Source organism: Chelonoidis abingdonii, chromosome 11 (assembly GCF_003597395.2).
Source record: "Chelonoidis abingdonii isolate Lonesome George chromosome 11, CheloAbing_2.0, whole genome shotgun sequence".
Classification (NCBI taxonomy): Eukaryota; Metazoa; Chordata; order Testudines; family Testudinidae; genus Chelonoidis; species Chelonoidis abingdonii.
The window spans coordinates 38013181-38034163 of record NC_133779.1 but is presented as its reverse complement, the minus strand read 5'-3'; the positions used below and the strand labels follow the sequence as shown (position 1 = coordinate 38034163).

Genomic DNA, 20983 nt, shown 5'->3' with positions numbered 1-20983 from the left:
GAACTCACCTCTTGAAACAGTCTTGCGCAGTAATACCCATCATGGTGACTATATATACTTCTACTTCAATATAACGTGACCCGATAAAACATGAATTCGGATACAACACAGTAAAGCAGCGCTCGGGGGTGGGGCACCAAGGCTGCGCACTCTGGCGGATCAAAGCAAGTTCGATACAACGCGGTTTCACCTATAATGCGGTAAGATTTTTTGGCTCCTGAGGACAGCATTATATCGAGGTAGAGGTGTATGTCCGAAATCAACCTAAGGATCAATTTATGCTTAACTGCAGAGGTTTATACTATGAACTGTGTGGTCTAATCCCTGAAAGGGCCATTTTAGCAGTTGTCCTGTGATACCAATTTTGTTCAAGCTGCTGGGCCTTTTAAGGATGTAGGACAGCAGCTAGTCAGATATTTTGTATAGTCTTACACAAACCCTAACCAGAACAAGCAGTGAGAATGAAAGCAGAGATTTTAAACCAAGAGCAAGTGGAATAAAGTAGCCCTGCTAATTGTACCTTCAATACTCATCATGGGTTGCTATACTTTTTTGCTAGCAATTTTACCTGCAGAAGCAGAGTTGCTGCTCATGATAAAGGGTCCGTTAGTAACACAAGTAGAGAAAAGCTCGTCAGATCCCCGCTGGAAAAGAAAAAGATGGAAAAGGGTAAGTTGACAGCATTTTTCTAAATTCTATTCAGGTACTTTGAGAACAGGAGGACAATTCAGAAATTAAGATGATAGAGAAACCAAGCAGAAGTGTGTAAGGGAAAATACTTTGACAGTAGATCTACTTGGCCTTTCATTCACCTGTATGTAATTTTAAGTCAAGTAAATGTGTAGAGCTACATAAATTTGGTGGGGGGAGTAAAGTGTGAAGACCACCAGGAATAAAAACCGCTTGACTGCCTACCTTCCTGAGCTATCAGGATAACAGGCACTGAAACTCTAGTGGCAGAATTACCTATACCAGACAAGATTTTCATCCACTCTTTAGTTTAAAAAAAAAAATTATTACAGTCACCCTGGCAGCAACATTAAACTATCCCACCCTTCCTAATATTTGCCTTAGGTTACAAAGAACAAGTCAAAAAGCTCTAAATGCTACTGCTAGTTAAACCCTTACTTATAAGGTCTAAAACCATGCCATCTAAAAACACTATTGTATGACATTAAGTCACACACTATGTGAGGTTCTGCTAAAGACATATGATGCATGTTTTTCAGTGGCAAGGAGAAGACATGGGTTACAAAGACCGATCAGGAACTGAAAATGCAATGCTACAAGTCTTTCTGCAGATAGTTTTTGCCATTTATTTGATAGTCCTAATATATGCCTAGGGGATGTTTTATTTTATTAAATTATCTCCAGATATCCGAGTCCACACGTACACTTTCAGCAAAAAGTATTGTGGCCCTTTGTCTGCCATCTTACTTTTTAAGTCCTTTTATTTGTATCTCAGGAGCTAGAGTTTAAAGCATAACAAAGAGCACCCAAATTTCCATATTAAATAAGTGCCCTGGAGAATTAGAATCAAACACCTGGATAATGTACAAGTTTAGTCTAATAAAAATGCTGAACAGACTAAGCTATTTGAAATACAGACAATATTTATTACCAAAGCACTGGGCCAGACTGATGCCATCACTTTTCACTGGGACTACTCAAGGCATAAGGTACTGTGCAATCAGCAGGGCTATTTGTTGAGCAAGTAACTATCCAATGAACATAAATGTGGCACAACCTGCAGCTTCTGAGTAACTCATTGTAAAGTTACATTTCTAGGAGACAACATACAAATTTCTTTCTAGAGCTAATCTTTAAAATCAGTTTGGATACAAATTACTGTTGCTTTCATTAACAGAAATTGTGTTTCTACCAGTGAGACTACAGACACAAATTTCTGATTGCTACTGTAAATTTAATGGAGACAGTTAAAAATTCCACATTTTTCACGGATCACAACTATGACAATTCTGACCCTTGATACTAATGCAATTACAATACTGAACAGTCTGGTACTTTATCTCCCAATACCTTGGGATCAACAGTCAAAAGAACATCGTCAGAGAACCCAGACAGATCTGTGAAACAGTTGACAGTGACTGACATAAGTATTCAAATGATTCAGCCACCTAGTTTACTTCTGTTGATCAAGGCCAATCTTACTTAAACAGCATTGGCTGGTCACACTATTTTTACTATGAAGAAAAAAGCAAAACTGCATATAACCTCAAACTCATTAACTGTCAGTCTGGCTTATATTCATATTGGTGTATGTAGTTTTAGAACAAGCTAATCATCTCTCTAATTTTAATTTAAGTTAGTGCTACACAGCAAAACAGTCTCAACACTGAAGTCTAAAAACATTATATAGGACATGTGAAAACTTAGAATAAGTAAGTTAGGTATTACCAAATAGGGCATTTTTTTTTAGCTGTAGGTCAATTTTTTATCTTGATCCACACATGAAATTACTGCATAGCAAAAACTTCGCCTGGTAACTGAGAACTTGGTTTATCTACTTCTATAGTCTCTGCCTCAATCAAATGGGAAGTTGCTCTGTTTTCCAACATCTTAATGAAACCATACTCCTTTATCATCACACACTCCAATTACTGGAAACAATCTCTCTTAACATGGCAGCTATCTAGTGACAATTGAAGGAGTAACAGTATCTGTGTAAAGACAAAAGCACTCTGCTCACTGCATCTGTGAGCAGGTTTAAAAAAGTAGGTCATACAAGAAGCTCAAAACAAACTGGAGTTATAGTTTAAATAAATTTTATCTTTGTGTTGAATATCTTGTTGGGCGACTTGTTAACTACTTTCTAAAGCCAAATTCAATTCTTTAGTGAACACCACAAGACAACCTGAGAACCTGATCTAGTTTGTGGTCTATGCATCATTGATGACCTGCAAAGCATTTTGTTGGGGTCTGCAGAGAGTGGACTAGATACACTAGGTCGTTTCTCGTTGTTTCCTACCAATAAACTGCATTAAGAACAACTTCACTAGTAAGATGCAGTTCATCTTGCAAAAGTTTGGGAACCCCTGAACCACAGCAATTGGAACTGAAGTATTACACCATTTTAAATTTAGAGGGTATTTAAAAAAAATGAAAATAAACCTTTGTAAAACTTAAGATAAAGTTGTTCCATTACATTTTAAAAATCTCAATAAATCTGTTCTCAGGAACATTCCTTTGCTATACCTAAACACTGCAACATTGCTAGTGCATGAGAAACTAGGAGTCAAATTGCAACTGGTTATTAACAAGTGCATCTAGTTTCTTTTCATTGTCCAATACAAGCTAAAGCAGCATAATCTTGGTTCGCATTTCACTGTTTAAGTGTCCATCTATGATGGCCTTCATAAGATTTATTTAAAAAGAAAAAAAAGACTTTTGGTTGGGATTTTCAAAATCTCCAAGGGAGGTTGACTGCCTCATTCCTTGAAACCCTTTTGCAAATCCCAGCTTTTAACCCAAGTATCTTTGAAAAAAAAAAATCACCATGATTGCTAAATTTTCTATTTACAGACCAGACAAAGTTTTATGGAATCAGAAGTCTCCAGTATCAAGCTGATGGCATGCAGAGATTGGTTCTGCTCACACAGTAAGTCCTCTTGATATCTATAGAAACACTAGAAGAATAAGCCACTTACTTGCCCTCTGTGGGAGAGAAGTTTAGGAAACTATCAACTGGAAAAATAAACATCTGTACTATGGCAGAAAGAATTTGGCTCCTCCAAATCTGCCAGCCTGAATGATGCTTTTGTAGTACTTTGAAGAGTTACACTATTTTCTTCTTGCACTTAAAAATATATGTCAGGTGTATATAAGCAAGAAATGCTTGCTGCTGCTAGTTTTCCACACTTCAGGGTTTCTTTAATCAAAGTGTAACTTCACAAATCTACACCCCTCTTATCTTCAAGACATTCTAAATGTCTGCTATGACAAGAGCCAGAAGGTAGAGGGGGGAGACTGTTTTACACCAAAAGCAGCAGTCTATTTGTAAGCTTCCCAGCTGGAAATGTGAGCTAATGAAGAGGGAGAACTGAAGAGACTGGAAAACTACAATTACACTGATTTGCCTACATGGAGAAATTTACAGGATTACTGTTCCCGTATAGCTGTGTATACATTTGCTCGGAAAATAGTGGCCTTTTTCAGTTTAGCACATGCTATGCTATGCTGTGCATAAGCTTCAAGCTGCACTACTACTGTTATTCCACAAAAAGCAACTTCAGGAAGCCAGCCAATCAATTTGGTGCTCTTTAAAGTCTCTTGCCATTAAAAAACACAAAGAAAGGTTCAGCCATTTCTTAAGTTTTGGAACCAAGGAATGCAATTTATACTGAAAGAGCCAGCACTGGGTGATTCTTAATACTGGATGTCTGAAGACTCAGAAGTTTACATGTGTTTTTTAAAACAAAAAAACTAAAAAAGCTTAGTAAACTGATTCCCCTTTTACTTCCTGTTAGGGCTGTCAAGCGATTACAAAAAATTGCATGATTAATCACGCTATTAAACCCATGTATTTACATTTTTTGGATGTTTTCCATATTTTCAAATATTTTGATTTCAATTACACCACAAGAATACAAAGTGCACAGTGCTCACTTTATATTTATTTTTATTACAAATATTTGAACTGTAAAAAAGAATGTATTTTTCAATTCACCTCACAAGTACTGTAGTGCAATCTCTATTATGGAAATTGAACTTACATATGTACAAAATACTGCAATCAAAAATAAAACAATGTAAAACTTTAAAGCTCACAAGTCCCAATCAGTCCTACTTCTTGTTCAATCAATTGCTCAGACAAACAAGTTTGTTTACACCTGCAGAAGGTAATGCTGCCTGCTGCTTATTTACAGTATCACCTGAAAGTGAGAAAAGGTGTTTATATCACACTGTTGTCACTGGCATCGCTTCGCAAGATATTAAGATGTGCTAAAGATTCATATGTTCCTTCATGCTTCATCCACCATTCCAGAGGACATGCATCCATGCTGATGACGGGTTCTACCCAATAACGATGCAAAGCAGTGTGAACCAACTCATGTTTATTTTCATTGTCTGGGTCAGATGCTACCAGCAGAAGGTTGATTTTCTTTTTTGGTGGTTTGGGTTCTCTAGTTTACACAAAGTGTTGCTCTTTTAAGACTTCTGAAAGCATACTCCGCATCTCATCCCTTTCAGATTTTGAAAGACGTTTCAGATTCTTAAATCTTGGGCTGGGTGCTGTAGCTATCTTTAGAAATCTCACATTGGTACTGTCTTTGTGTTTTGTTAAATCAGCAGTGTGTTCTTAAAACAAACATGCTGGGTCATCCAAGACTGCTATAACATTAACAAATGAGTGTCATCAGCATGGAAGTATGTTCTCTGGCATGATAGCCAAAACATGAAGAGGCATATAAATCTTTAGCATATCTGGCGGGTAAATATCTTGCAAAGCCAGCTCCAACAGTATCAAAGGAATGCCTGTTCTCACTTTCAGGTGACATTGTAATTAAGTGAGCAGCATTATCTCCTGTAAATGTACACAAACTTGTTTCTCTTAGCAACTGGCAGAACAAGCAGCAGGACTGAGTGGACTTGCAGCTCTATAAGTTTTAAATTTTGTTTGAATTCAGTTATGTAACAAAAAATGTATTTGTAACTTGCACTTTCATAAGGAGATTGCACTACAGTACTTGTAGGTGAACTAAAAATCTCTTATTTTTACAGTGCAAATATTTGTAATCAAAGAATATAAAATGAGCACAGTACACTTTGCATTCTGTATTGTAATTGAAATCTAGGTATTTGAAAATGTAGAAAAACACTCATATTATAAATTTCAATTGGCATTCTATTGTTTTAACAGTGTGATTAAATCCAATAACTTACGTTATTAACTGAAAAGTGAACTGCGATCAATCAACAGCCCTACTTCCTGTAGATCTTATACTGTAGTGCATTCTTCCCCTTCTAATTGCTGCATCATCACTTTTTACAAGAACCCTCCAATTTTGTTCCCAGACTACTCTCCCAAAGGCCCAGGATTATATTTCTGCACAAAAAGCTCTTCAGATACTGAAGTTAACATTTATGACGACAAGTAATACTACGCTATTCATCTTGCAGTGCAATTTCTGAAAGCCATCTCCCTTACCCACCTGGTATTTCAGAAGAGTAACCGAACACCATGAGGAATGGTGTTAATACTAGTATAAGAACTCCTATTAATTCATATTTTTTATTATAGCTATTGAAATATTACTTTTCTTATTTGCTGAAAATAAAGCATAGCAGGTGCATTAAAATATGTTGATAAGTCTTGTCCAGGGTAGCTGTATACCTTGTCTTTGTAGTCCAAAAAAATCACTGATGATTAGCTACATCATAAAATATTAACAGGTTCAATACTGGCTGTGGGTTTTTCTATAGCAGCAGCCTACTTTTGTCTACCACACACATAGCTACCGGTTTGTTGATTTAGCAGCATTTATCTAATAAAATGCACCTACACACCATGTAGTCTAGCTGTACAACATAACTTCAAATAATTCTTTCCTCAAAATGTTGGGAAAGGAAGGTCTATACTCCCAAAAGTGGAAGCTGCTGTGGGATAAAATGTATAAACATTCACACACATTCTAAATTATAGTTTTGAATTCTCAAGTGCCAGCTCCCATTTCCCCTCTTCTTGTGAGATAAAGACAAAGCCTTGTCTTCACTAAGAAAAAAGTGTGTGTTAACTCAAGGTAAAAGACAAGGCAATTGGTATTTTTCACATAAGTTAGTGGGTCAAGTTAAACACTATGGGGGAAACCCAATCTAATTCAACCTGATAACTCATGTGAAAATTATAAACTGCCTTGTCTTCATTAGAATTTTACTTCCAATTAGCTAGCTTGAGTTTCTGAGCAAAGACAGAGTGCTTGTACGAATACAAACATCTTAGGGTAGGCCCTTGCATGTGTCTCAAAGCACACTTATGGAACTCCATAAATTTTCAGCTGATCTGTATAATCCTTCATCTACTTAAAGATTAGTCACACACAAAATATAAATTAGTTGCATTCTGTCTGACCAAAGGGCTATAAAGCAATCCAAGCTAGACAGACTGTTTAGTCATGAATAATTTAAAGACTAAACCTAGTGATGTTCATGGTGGTAGCTAATTGAAAACCTGAATACCAATATGTTCCACATCAAAGCTACTAATGAGAGAAAACTGTAATAAAGCTTTAGCAAGCATTTAGACAGGCCATGAAATTGTGGGACTCCTCCACATTTTCAAGCTATTACACAGAATTAAACCTGTACTTCCAGAATATTGTATTACACAGCCTGTCAGCGGGGCCAGAGGTAATGTTTAAACTATGACAAGAATTAGAAAAAGGCTACTCTGCTGGTTTACTGGCAGTATAAAATACAGATATACAAAATCAATTTAACTCTGGGTCAAACATTGGTAAATACTGCAAAACGGCAGTACACCCAGCCCTTGGATATGAAGTGCCTTACACTGTTCCATCAACTGTATAGGAAGATGGAAGGAACAGCATTTGTTAAGCTGCCTCTCTTTAGGATCCTGGCAGCAGTGGCAGCGGGGGGGAGGGGAAATGTTCAAAGGCACAAAAAGGCAGGCAAGTGCTTAATTCCTATTGACTTTCAATGGGAGTTGGGCACATAACTCATTTACACCTCTGAACACCACATCTCCTCTCCCCCCCCGCACCACCACGTAGAGAAAACTGTCAAGTGGTAAATTCAACTTGTTTGACCTGATAAATTTAACAATCCCAAGAAAATCTCTAATTAAAGCTTTTATCCTTTAACACAGTGACCAGCCACAACTCAGATCTCCATACTCCATTTCCGTTGCATAAATGTCTGAAGTTAAGCTTGTACACATCATGAAGAATGTATTCTTTTGTACAAGTATGCAGCTTTCAACCCCTATATTGTTTATGCCAATGAGACAGTACTGACACCAATTTAAAAAAGCACATAAGGCTTGCTGCTGCACCACAGTACTTTACCTTTGTGTGAAAGTTACCCAAAACTCCTGAATTGATAGACACATCAAGGCCAGGTCTACACTATATACTTATATCAGCATAACTACATCGCTCAGGGGTGTGAAAAGGCCTCACCTCGAATGCACAGTTACACTGAGACTTCCTTCCCCCGCCATCCCGGTAGACAGCACTTTGTGGCTGGGAGGGCTCCTCAGGTCGACATAGCTACCACCTTGCAGAGGTGGATTAATGACACCAATGGGAAACACTATGCCATTAGCACAGCAGCAGCTTTTTAAGTGCAGACCTGCTGCAAGGCTTGCACTGAAATTGCCATCTGACTGTGGTACTGAGAACCAGAATTACTGTTGTGAGAACGAGGGAGACAGACTATTTAAGTCCATGCCCCTGCAACAGCTTCCTCCTATGTCACATATTCACTAAAATGAATCATAATTAGACTGTAAGATCTCTGGGGCAGGGCCCATCTTTTTGTTCTGTTTGTAGAGCACTTAGCACAGGGTTCCCCAATGCGATGCCCGTGGGGGCATCTAAATGCACCCGCATCCTGGCCAGCGGTCGAGCATCCACCAAAATGCCGCCGAATTTCTGCGGTGTTTCAGCAGCGATGCCTTTCGATGACACCACTTGTCAGCGCTCCCTAGACAAAAAGGTTGGGGACCACTGACTTAGCACGATGGAGTTCTGCTGCATGACTAGGGCTCCTGTGCACTAAGGAACTACAAACAAAAAATAGTTAAAAAAATCAGGTGCCCTCTGTTCAATGTAAAAAGTTTGAGCTGATAGCGCAGACCATGCTCCACCATCTATCACATTCTGTAACACACTGAATATCTATGCTAGCTAAACAGCTTTCAACACTAATTGATAAGGTCCCTGGGGAAACTGTGGCTGACAGCTGTTGTCAACAGGCCATTTTCCTTGCAGACAGGAATTTTGTCTACAGGCCTGGAGAAATAACCGATTTATCTGTTTTTTGAAGGGTTAAGTTAGACTTTCAAGATACAAGAGGAATCCACATCAGTAAAATGAGACTAAATTTAAATTGTAATAGCCCCCATAGCTTCAGGTGGTCTTGTACATAACAGTGAGCTCTTCAAAACTGTACCACTGTGGGAGCTTTCAAAGCGATCTACCAAGAACAAATTTTGAAACACTTGCTGGATATACATGCTCTTTAATGAGTATTTTTAGAGGCTTCTTTATGAGGTGGGAAGGAAAATTCCAGGTTGTCTCAGACAAACATTTTTCTTTCAACAGGGATGATTTACCTCCTCCTCTTTCCCACTCTTAAAAAAAACACCCAGAAAAAGATCACTGCTGGAGTTTTTTCGTAAGACGATTCAACCAGATGTGCATCTATGAGATTTGATTTCACATATCAGATACATTAGAATAGGAGTTGACAGGACAAATGAATGCTTAATGGCGTGAACATGAATTATGATGCTGTTATCTGCCAATACTCTTTGTGGAGTTAAGATTCAAGGGTGAGTTCACCCAGAAAAAGGAATTGTCTGAATTACTAGGGCAAATCTCATGTCTATTTTCCTGATTTTATACAGGAGATTGCCTCCAGTAAGGGACAAGTTCCTATTCGCATAGTCTCTCTCTCCTACTTCCCACTAATCTACAGGCAAGATGATCAATGTCACAGGAAGTTAGAACAGGCTGGGTCACACTGAAACAGCAATGTTAACTGATTTATGTGAAAATGCACCAGAAGAACAATTGGAATACAGAATTACTTCCTCCCTGAGCTCAGAATTGAAAGAGAATCAGAACTTAACATTAAGAACATCAGAATGGCCATACTGGGTCAGACTAACAGTATACTCAGCCCAGTACCTAATCTTCTAACAGTGGCCACATGCTTCAGAGGGAAGGGGCAAAACAGGGACCTACTGAGTGATCCATCTTGTTAGATAGTCCCAGCTTCTGACAAAATGGTGCAAAATGATCTTGTGCCAATTCTAAAGATTGGAATCTCAACATTGGATGAGTTCACCTATCCGTGTGCCATCAGATCTTACAAATGAACTGTGATGATTGTACAGGTTGAACACCTCTAATCCAGCACTCCCTGGTCCAGTATAGGCACTGGAGTACCCATGGGGAAAAATCAGCAGGTGCAAAGCTTCCACCAGAGCCGAGTTCCCCCCTCTACCCTCTCTCCCCGTGCCTCTTGTGCACTGCTGCAGCCCCATACTTACCAACACCTCCTCCACTCTCCCAGCACTTCCAGAGCACTGCGGCATTCGAGCTCCAGGAAGAAGGGAGAGGACCTGGGGCCGGCAGCTGGGACCAGCATCAGAGCCCCCAGGTAGGGAGTTGGCGGCCAGGATCCTGGTTGACAGGCCATGCTGGGCACAAAGCCTGGGTGTACTGCAGCACCCCCCACCCCCGCACCCTTACTCCCTGTGCCTATGGAGACCTGTGACACACTGCATTTACCTCCAGTGGTTCAGCAAATTCTCTGGTTCAGCACCGGCCAGGTCCCAAGGGTGCTGGACTAAAGAGGTTTGACCTGTACATGAAAGTTATCTATAGTCTATTTAACACTTTAGACCAGTAGTTTTAAAACTGGTTTGCTGACATGATTCCAAAGCATGTGTCAGTTGTCAAATATCTAAACTTCAGCTTAGATGTTTCTGGAGGCTTTTCTGACCAACTGAACTCAAAACAAGTGCTTGGCACTCTCTGTAGCTGCTCCAGTGATCTTCCAATTCAGCCATAATCAAGTGTGTATCATAACTCAACGAAAATCTAAACTAGTGGTGGTTGTAATGCCTCTTTCCTGTTGGCTGCACTCAGATGTTACTGGCACACAAATGGTACCACATGAACCTTATTTTGTTAGAAAAACCTTTTTTTTTTCTAAAAAAAATCTAACCACTCACTAGTCCCATTTGAAACACTATTTAATACTACCCTAAGGCATATGCAGATTAGGATAAAGGGTTGTTTTTTTAAAAAAAATTGTAGCTAAAACATTTCAACGCATTTTTAAGATTTGTACCCTTGTCTAGAGAACCCCCACACATTAAAAATTGGAGTCAAACTCTAGGTTACCTCTAGGATCCACTCTGAACAGCTAACCCAACTTTGAAGAGATTAAACTGCACCTATATTAGATCTTAAGAGATGTTTCAAATATATTTAGCTAGCAATTTTAAAAATACCTTTTTCCTAGTTTAGGCACTGCTATGGTGGTTAGCACATCCTTGAGTTTCTACTTCAGTCACTTTTTAACAGCTACTTCAGATTACACCTTGCAACAAACAAGCTGACTTGAGGCCCTGAATGCAGAACAGTATATAGTTAACATAAGTGAATCAAAGCTTTAAAGGGTTTCTGCTTAAAATCTGTTACAAGATTAAGTACACAGCAACTTGTACAGCTATTGAGGGTTTTCTGTAGCATCATAAAGTATACCTTTTGTCATGATCTTTTACAAAGGTACCATGGCTACTTGCTGCTTCTGCCCCCTTTTAAGATTTAAACCCCTATTCTATTCCTGTCTCAGCTCAATGATAAGCTAAAGACTTTCTGCACTAACAGGAAGTCCCTGCTCCTCAATCCTCTCATCTAGTTGCCTCTCCCTAACCTTCATTCTCACAAAAACTAGTCTTGACAGCTACTATGGAGACACCCTGTAAAACAAACCTGACCTTTGAGTGAATAAAAGGTGTGGCCATTTTAACTGGTCCAAAATTCCTGTGCTAAAAGTAGCGATGTAAGGTAGTCATTTCTTGTTCTTTAGGGTAATACGCACTCCAGCTAATAGCCTTCAGCATTATATCACGTTCCAGGCTTCCTATCTAACTTAAATCACTTTGTGACCGACAAGATGTTTAAAGATTATGTGAGAGTGATTAAAACCAAAAAGTTATTTTATATAGCATTAATAGGAAACACTTAGTACAATTAGTGCTTTTCTACATGCCAGAAAATAATTGTTAACTGAATGACTCATCTTGCTTAGCAAAATAAGGGATCACTTCGGAGAGCTTTAACATCTTGTGACTACATGAATTATTCTATAAAATTTCACTGTGTACATACAGTTTAAGGAATACCTACACAGTTTAGATCAAAGACTAACCTAAAAAGTGCAATTACACAATAGTGAGGTGTGTCAAAAACCTGCTTTGGTAAATACCAGGCAACCTTTAAGTCAGAATTTCTATAAACAAAACATCGTTATGTTAGAGATGAAGACCAATTTCAAATCAGATTTTGACTATGAAGCTGGAAAAGAAACTGATCATTTGGAGTTTAGATTTCAGATAGACCAGGATAAAGGGGCTCTAAGTACAGAGATCACAGGACTAGGAACCAGGAAAACTCATTACTTCTAATTCTACCACAGACTCTGACTCCTTCTGTAGCCTTTGATGAGTCACTGAATATCTTCTCTTCAGTTTCCCTACCTATTAATGGAGATGATAAATCACAGGAGTGAGGAGGATTACTCAATGCCTGTGAAATATTGTCTCAAGTATTTTTAATTACAACAGCTAGTCTACAAAATAAAATTCAAGTTTCAGATCTGGAGAGAAATGTTTTCATTTAACCATTTCATCACATGGGGTTTTCTTAAGAATCCCCTCATGGAAAAATTAAGTTTAGTAGTAACCAGAGCAGGAGCTTAAACAACCTATGAATCAAGTCATTCTAATCAATTTCTACATAAAAGAATGAATGAGTAATTTAGTGTAAACTAAGGTTTAGATGTGATTCAAGGCACTTCTCCACAATGATTTATTGGCAGATGAATATGTGCTACCTGGGATCTCTTGCTTACAACCCTTAATACAGGTTGAAGTAATATGTACAATTTGTTGTTGCAAATAAAACAATTGGGTTCCTATACTCCATTAGAGGGAGTTTTCTATTTGCTCATAAAGATGAATAATCTATTCATAAATTGAAGTAGCTGTACATAAAAATCCTATCAGATGACATTAGATTCCTTATGTTCCTTCCACAAAACACATTAACATTCCTGTTACATGCAGCTATTTGCCTTAATTTCTGATCACCATGCCATTGGAATATTGCTTTTCTTGTGTCCATATTAAACACATGTGGCTTACATGTGTGATCACGCCTGTAACAACAAGTCCACAAGAGCCAGCTTGTTGCAGCCTTTGAACTAGAGCCATAAGAGGGGACTGGAATTTCCTCACCACATTCTTGGTCTACTGCCTGAAGCCATAATTACTTGTTCCCATGGCAAAGAGCCTGGCTTAACCACAAAACCACTTCTATGCAGTCAGCCTGTATCACACTAACAAAACTTGTTCTACAATATTTTAAGAATTAATTTTGCAGATGCTACTTCGGTTTTCAAACTGTATATTTCTAAGGTCATGTGTCTACACTAGTAGACTTACAGTGACACACCTGTACCGATACAGCTGTGACACTAAGATCACTCGTGTAGTCACTTTATGCCAACAGGACCCGTCGACATAATAAAACCACCTCAACGACTGGCAGCAAGTATGCCGGCGGGAGAAGCTCTCCTGCTGATGCAGCACTGTGCACATAAGCACTTATGCCAGAGAAACTTGCGTTGCTCATAGGGGTTTTCTCTACACGCCTGAGCGACATAAATGGTAGTGCAGACATAGCTCAGGGTCTGGTACTTGGAGCTTTGTGTTTAGTCCTATCCACAATGGAGCTTTATGTTTAGGATTATCCAATAGGTGGCTATTTTTACAGTAATTCATTGTTATGAAATACAATACCATTTGTTCTCTTCCCAAAGAACGGTGCATTGGCACAATAGTAAATCACCATCATTAATTATTTGTATTACTAGAAGGTCTAGGAATGCCAACTGAGATCAACATCCCACTGCATATACTTAATAAAACAATCTCTGAACTGAAGTGCTTACAATCTAAACAAAACAAAATGGAGAGACTATATTACTTCCATTTTACAGATGGAGAACTGAAGCATGAAGAGATTAAGTAATTTACCCAAAATCAAACGAAGTCTTCAACATGGCCAGAAAAATAATCCATCCTGAAGTCCAAATTAATGTCTCAACCACAATGCCACCTCTTCCTTTCTTTTCAGGAAGTGAGCCAGTTAGGTGAAAGAGGAAGTCTTAAGCAGATCACATGTTTATGGCTGCAGCTCTTTTTCCATCATGGTTTCCAATAATTGCAGGGCTTTGTAAGCAACAGAACAGTAATACATTTCCTAAACTAGCTGTATCTGCATATTAAGATGTGAAGAAACCCACAGATAGGACACATGATATGCATATTTTAAACCTCTGGACTGGCTAACTTGTACTATGATCCAGAAAATACTTGAGATCATCCAGCAATGCACTAAAGCACAATAAAATTAGATTACAGGACTATTATTCTGGAGACTGAAATACTGCTCAGTGTTCTCAACAGCAAAATTACTGAAGTACAATATTTCAAAGACTTCAGAATAATGAAAAAAGAGCCCACCCAAGTATCTAAAACAGATTAAGGGTGGAGATTACTCAATTACTATGTGCCTCCTGGGCTGGATGAAGTACAGCACACCAGTCTAATCTAAGCACCTGATGTAAAGAACCTGAGTGTGAACACCACACAAGAGCTGCCTGTAAGCTTCTAAAACATTAGGACTGACAACCTAAAAGGAGACTTCAGGAAAATAACTTGTAACATTTCATTCTCCTATTGCTTTTCGCTCCTTCCACCTTTCCACATTAGTCTGCTGGGTTCATCTTCACTTTTTCCCCAGTATATTGACTAACAGTATAGTTCAAGAGATGTTTACCATTCTCTCTCTACAGTGCTGCTTAACCAAAGGACCAAGACAGTCTGGAAAAAATCACTAAAAATCTACCATTTTTCAAGCTTATAATGAACTGAAAGGAATATGGTTTCTGCTATCTCTGCTCATGTATGTCCTGAATATAATTTGGGATGATAGAGGAGGGAGATCATTTAACACCTCTGATTTAAAAGAAAGATATTTCGCTCTAATACCCACGCAAACAATTTAGGGGCACAGCCAGCAAACAATCTCTCAGAACAGTTTTCAGGAGCAGACGCTAGAGGTGTAGCTTCTTTCCTTCCCAAGTGAATCTTATTCCTATTTTAATCTTTTACAGATTCAATAGTGGTAAAAGTCTCGGCTGCTGTTCAACTTTATTACTGTAAGTTACTGGACAATGATAAAGAACATCTATTTCTGAAAGGAGGAAAAAATGAAGTTAATAAAGTGATTGCTAACAATGGATGCCCTAAGAATCTCACTTAACAGCTGCAGCGAAGAACGGAGCTCATTCAAAAAGTATTTCAACTGAAATCCTGCTGAAATGCTTCCAGGATTGTACAGAAAGTTTCCTCTGCACACTACTCAGTAACCCAATTACTCAAAAAAAAACCCCCATGGGAAGTTACAATGAAGTGAGGACCCTAGTAAGAGCAATTGCACATGTTGTTGTCAGTTCTTTTAAAGGTAAGTATGAACTTATTTTCAACTTAAACTATTCTCATACAAGGTTATATGGTTTCTGAGATTTAATGAAAGGACTCCTATTCCTTTGGACATGCTAGCATTGAATTAGAAGATTGCCTATAATAAAGCAGGGGCAAGAGTAGCACTGGCCACAGAAGAAAAGCATTCCATTGCTCTAAAAATAAGAGACTTTAGAAATCAAATTTAACAGTAAATAACCAAGCACTTATTCTAAAGTCAAAGGCATATTTTGGTGTAGCATTACAGAATATATTGCATTATTTGCTGCGGAAGGTATCCCTTCAAACACTACTTTAGGCATGACACTAAACTTATCCAAATAGGGTGAAATTTCCAAAGATTTATGAGCAGACAACTTCTTACCCTAGTTCATGCAATTCAATCCTCTCTTTTGCTCCTGTCATCTTCTACCTGAACTGGTTTTTTAAAAGTAGGGTGCCTGACTGACAAAAGGTACTATTTCTGGTGTATATAATTTTCCTCTTGCCCTCGCCCACCTCTCATGCCCCATGGCACTTGCAGAATAAAAGCGACAGTAGTTCTGTCTTGTGCTAGAAATGGAAGTGCTGATGTGACTTCTTTCAATCCCCATTTAGGTGACAAACCATACCCTCCCTTAAGGATTAAAATCATGCAACATACAAGAACTGCATGCCCAAAATGCAGTAACACTTCCTGAAGTTCTTGCCATCACTGGAGCTTGAATATCAAAAATTAACCTTTCACAACCCTTCTGGGCAAAAGCTTTCCTTTGCATAACTAGAGATCTTCCTATGGCTACAGCACTTTAAGTACATTTTAACACTACAGTAGAATTACAGTGAAGTCACGAAAAGTTCTACTACATGGAAAGATCCTCCGGGGTAAGGTGATTGACTCATTCTAGGAAGTCTAACCTATATGATTATATTCATCTAACTATAAATCTCTCTCATTAACATCAAAACTCAGTTTTTTCTCCCTTCACCATAAAGCAGCATGGCAACCTATTCAAAATGTGAACTCCTCCCTGAAGCAGACAGACAAAGCCAGGATAAATTCAGTCACAGCAGAAACTACACACACTAAGCCATTTTCATACTTTTTAATAACAGCACAAATAGTAACCTCTCCCCTATAGATGTTAAATTGATCTCTTCTCCATCTGTCTGCTGCTCAGTAAAACCATGCAGAACTTTAACAGACTTGCCCATAGTTATGGCATTACTAGTATTTGGTTCTGTTCTTTCAATATGAAAGACACCATGCTTTAATAGCTTCCCTGTAGTGCTTTTAGATTTTATGTAGCAAAAATGGTTCTGTGCTTAAGACAATATATAAAATAGATAAATGAAGTAACATAAGCTACCTGTCTCACCATGAATCTTTAGCTCAGTTTAAATGCTTAGTCCTGTCCCAAACTGCATCATTTCACCGACAGTTCAACTTTTCACATTTGCCACCTCTGATTAATCTTTCCAACTTAACTCTTTAAACTAACAATTATGATTCTGACAATGAGCTAAGCTGAGGAGTGCTAGTCTACCCTGAACATTCTAGTTTAGCAGTTCTCAGGAACCAAGTTTCCTCCTATGAACAGCAACCTATTATCATACTCCATTGATAAGGAGGCTCCTGTCAGCACTCTGAGTCTCACGGTTAGGGCTGCACTTTCAATACTAGACACTAGCAGGGTAAAGGTCATATTTACTGTACTCCCAAGAGATAAGAATGTGTAAAATGCTTTTTATTTTAGCATAAAAAGGATTATCACAACATCCAAATGAACAGGAGATCCACAAAAACATGAAGTCGAGCGTTCTCAATCCATGAACTGCCAATTTCTCTTTCAGGATGTATTGTCCATTATATAGATACAACACAAGTTTGTCTGAACACCAACATCATTTGTGTCCTGTTTTTAAACATCTTGTCTGACAATAACAGCCTTTCTGTCCTCCAACAGCAAAGTAAAAAACAAGGCCATACATATGAAAACTAAATATGCCTTCTGGTTAAAAAACAATTGAGATGTACTATAAAGAAACAGACTCTTTAAAACTGAAGTGTTACTTTTTGTAAGTTTATAACTAACACTAACTAGGTCAAATGCTGAGCAAGTGGAAAAAGAGAAAGTGAGAAGTGCCTACCTTTGTACCAACTGTTATATCTTGGACAATGCTGTAGAAAAAAAGAAAGAAGAGGATTAAGTTACATAGGTTTGCCACAAATATCCAGCAGTAAGGAAAAAAGCTAGTCAAAGTGCACCCATCTTCACAAGTGAGCCAAAGAGTTCATACAAGAAAAAAAAAAAATAGGTTATGGTGAAGACCCAATGCCCCAAAGCGTTAGGAATGTGCACCTCTTCCACTTCTAACAATGGAACTCCCCCCTTTTTGCCAGTGAACCATAGAAAGGAGTATGCAGGTACCAAAGCTAGTATTCTTCACAGGAATGTAAGACAAACAGTGTCTTGAGCCAAGTCACAGCAAGAGTGAGTGTCAAAATTACTCTCCTACAGTCACTAGTATTCACCTGTATAGTCCATACAATCCATATCTAGAGCATTCTTAAAACAAAACTTTATACTTAGACTATCAAGCTGGCACAAATATTCAGCAGAAGAATTCAAGAGAGCTGACTCTTGGGGTGGCTACCTCTACAAAGACGGGTTAGTGATGTATCCAGAATTTGCCCAAGAATGATGCAATACCAATGGTGCAAGCAACAGGGGAACTGCTTGCGTAGACTAGACAGGCTTTTATGCCACTGCCTCATCTAAAACTGAATAAAACAGCCCGTGCCTGATTTACAGTAGCCCTTCCACCATAGTGCAGCTCCACTGGTGACAGCAGTTATTAGAGTAACAGCAGGATGACTGTTAAAAGTGTTTAGTGAAAACAAAACCTTGTTAACCCCCAGTGTTATATGGATATCAGGAATACTGAGTGTGATTATAATTAAAGTATTTCTACCCTGCCTACATTACAGCATAGCAGCGCTGTGACATGTGCAGTGTAGACATGCTTTATTACCAGGGGAGAGCTCTCCTGGCAATAAAATACCCCAGCTCAAATGATGGGTGATCACTCCTGGCAATAAAGCACTGTCTATACTGGCACTTCTCAGCAACTTTTGTCACTCAGTGGGGTGTTTTTTCACACTCCTGAACAACTAAAGTTTTAGCACTGAAAGTGGTGGTGTAGACATAGCTTAACAAATTTTGTAAAGAACACTGACGTATGCCCTCATGCATGAGGTTTAATCTGTTGGGGTACATCTACACAGGGATAAAAGACCCCTGGCACAGCCACAGCTGGCCCAGATCACCTGACTCAGGTTGGTGGGGCTAAAAATCACTATGTAGATATTCGGACTCAGGCTGGGTCCCAGAACTTGGACTTCAGCCCCAGCCCAAACATCTACACAGCAATTTTTCAGCCCCAGAGACTGAGCCTTGAAAATCTGAGTCAGCTGACTCTGGCCAGCCTCAGGTTTTGTATCCCTGTGTAGACCACCATTAGAGACCTGGATGACAACTAGTGGTGGGTACACGTTATTCTACATCTGCCTACCACAGGGTTTTTACATCTTCCTCCAAAGCCTATTGCGCTGGCCACTATCAGAGACAGGATACTGGACTAGATGGACCACTGATCAGATCTTGTATAGCAACTCCTGTTAGTGAGAGTCACTAGTCTGCCAAACAGAGAATGCAGTTCAGGGTAATGAGATACTCATTACCAACATTTACACCTTTTTTGTAAAACGATTCAAGATGGAGGGAGAATTCTTTCATTATATTTGAGGTTCTCTAGCACAGGGCTTTTCCAACTTCATTGCACTGCAACCCCCTTCTGACACTACATGACCCCAGGAAGGGGGGACCAAAGCCAAAGCCCTGCGCAGGGGGGCCTGTAACCTGAGTCCTGCTGCCCCAGGCCCCAGCAAATCTAACACCAGCCTTGGTGACCTGATTAAAACGGAGTTGTAACGCACTTCGAGATCCTGACAGTTTGAGAACTGCTGGTTGAGCATAACTAAAGTACTCGGCTGCAGGAAGTCCAAAAATTGGTAAAGTAGTGACGTAAAGTTGGGCAGCAAGACACCCATTGACCCTGTAGCCCTTCAAGGTACACACCATGCTATGAACCTTGAATTCTAATGTCAGCCTTCCCCAGTACAGGGTGCATTGAACAAATACTTGGAATGACAGAGGATCCTGCAGTCAGTTACAAGCCAATCCGCCTGCAGCGGCCCACTACTGAATCACAGAAAACAGCTAAAAGTTGGGTTCTACTAAGTCCTGCACAGCAATATGAAAAAAGTAACTACTTGCAGCAAGAAAAATTTTAGAATTCAAAGCAATTTAATTCTGCCATAACCCACATTTTCTACACTTTCCCTTGCGTTTTAGTAATTTTTCAGGTAACCAAACACTGCTCACACTTATTACAAAATCATTCAGGTTTCACCGATTTAAACAATCCCTGGTACTAGCATAAGCCAGCTCGACTTCTCATACTTTCTCCTCAAAACCAGCCTGCCATGTCATCATAACCCAGCAATTTTACAGCTGGAGTCACAATCTACTCCAATGGCTGATGCCAGGAAACTACACTATGATTTCTCTAGCTCAGACTGCTATTAAAAAAAGCTCTGAATGAGACTACAGGATTTTACAATCCCACTGGCGTTTAGAGTCACCAATGAAGACAGATGGGTTTTGTTTTATCTTGAGGGGGAGAGCTTTAGTGGAGTAATTAAACCCATCTGTACATCAGTGGAAAATCCAGCTGAATGCTGCTGCACGTAACCACTCCAAAGTTATTTAACATACTGGTGTTTCTTCAGTTTAAAAAAATACCATATCTGCTAGAGTGCTTTTTGCACACCTGAATCAAAGAAAAGCCTCCCAGAGAGGCAGAAAAATAATGAGCATCTAAAGTTCCAAACCTCTCAAAGTTACCCTTGAGCAATTTCTTTTGCTTCCTGTTCCTCTTGAGGGCCTCACACAGGAAATGTTTTACATGAAGTAGCCTTTACAGGGAATGGTATTTAAAATTATCCTGCAAGAGCAGCTTTTTTATCTGCTAAAAACTGTTCAGTTCCGGAATATGTTTGTATATTTATCTGATAACTGAGGCCACATGAATTGCACACAACACATCAACAGCTTTTAGACAATTTTTTAAAAAGAAGCATGCCATCAATTTTCAGTTTGAAAACACTTTTAAATAGCAGTTTCTCAAGCAAGTTTCACTGGTCCTGGCAACCAAATCAGTTACCTAGTTTTCACCTAGTTTAGCAGTATGGGCTACCAATTCTAGCAAAATTTAATTTCACTTAGAAAGAACACCACTTCATTTGGAATAATGGACAGAAAACCGAAAGTAGTGATCTGGGATGACACACTTTTGGGCCATTTTCTAATATGCAATCTTTGCCACATC

General features: G+C 38.9%; 1 protein-coding gene across 2 annotated transcripts in view; it reads right to left on the bottom strand.

The window, feature by feature from the left end:
- Positions 1-20983, bottom strand: part of PTBP1 (polypyrimidine tract binding protein 1) — a 45996-nt gene that overhangs the window by 22852 nt on the left and 2161 nt on the right. Inside the window, exons 2-3 of one of the 2 annotated variants that reach the window (XM_032783958.2) lie at positions 17681-17711; positions 569-644 (exon numbers count right to left, since the gene is read on the bottom strand). In XM_032783958.2, the coding sequence (XP_032639849.1) occupies positions 569-644; positions 17681-17711 (107 nt within the window). The remainder of the gene's footprint in view (positions 1-568; positions 645-17680; positions 17712-20983) is intronic. The other variant, XM_032784031.2, reaches the window with a different exon arrangement.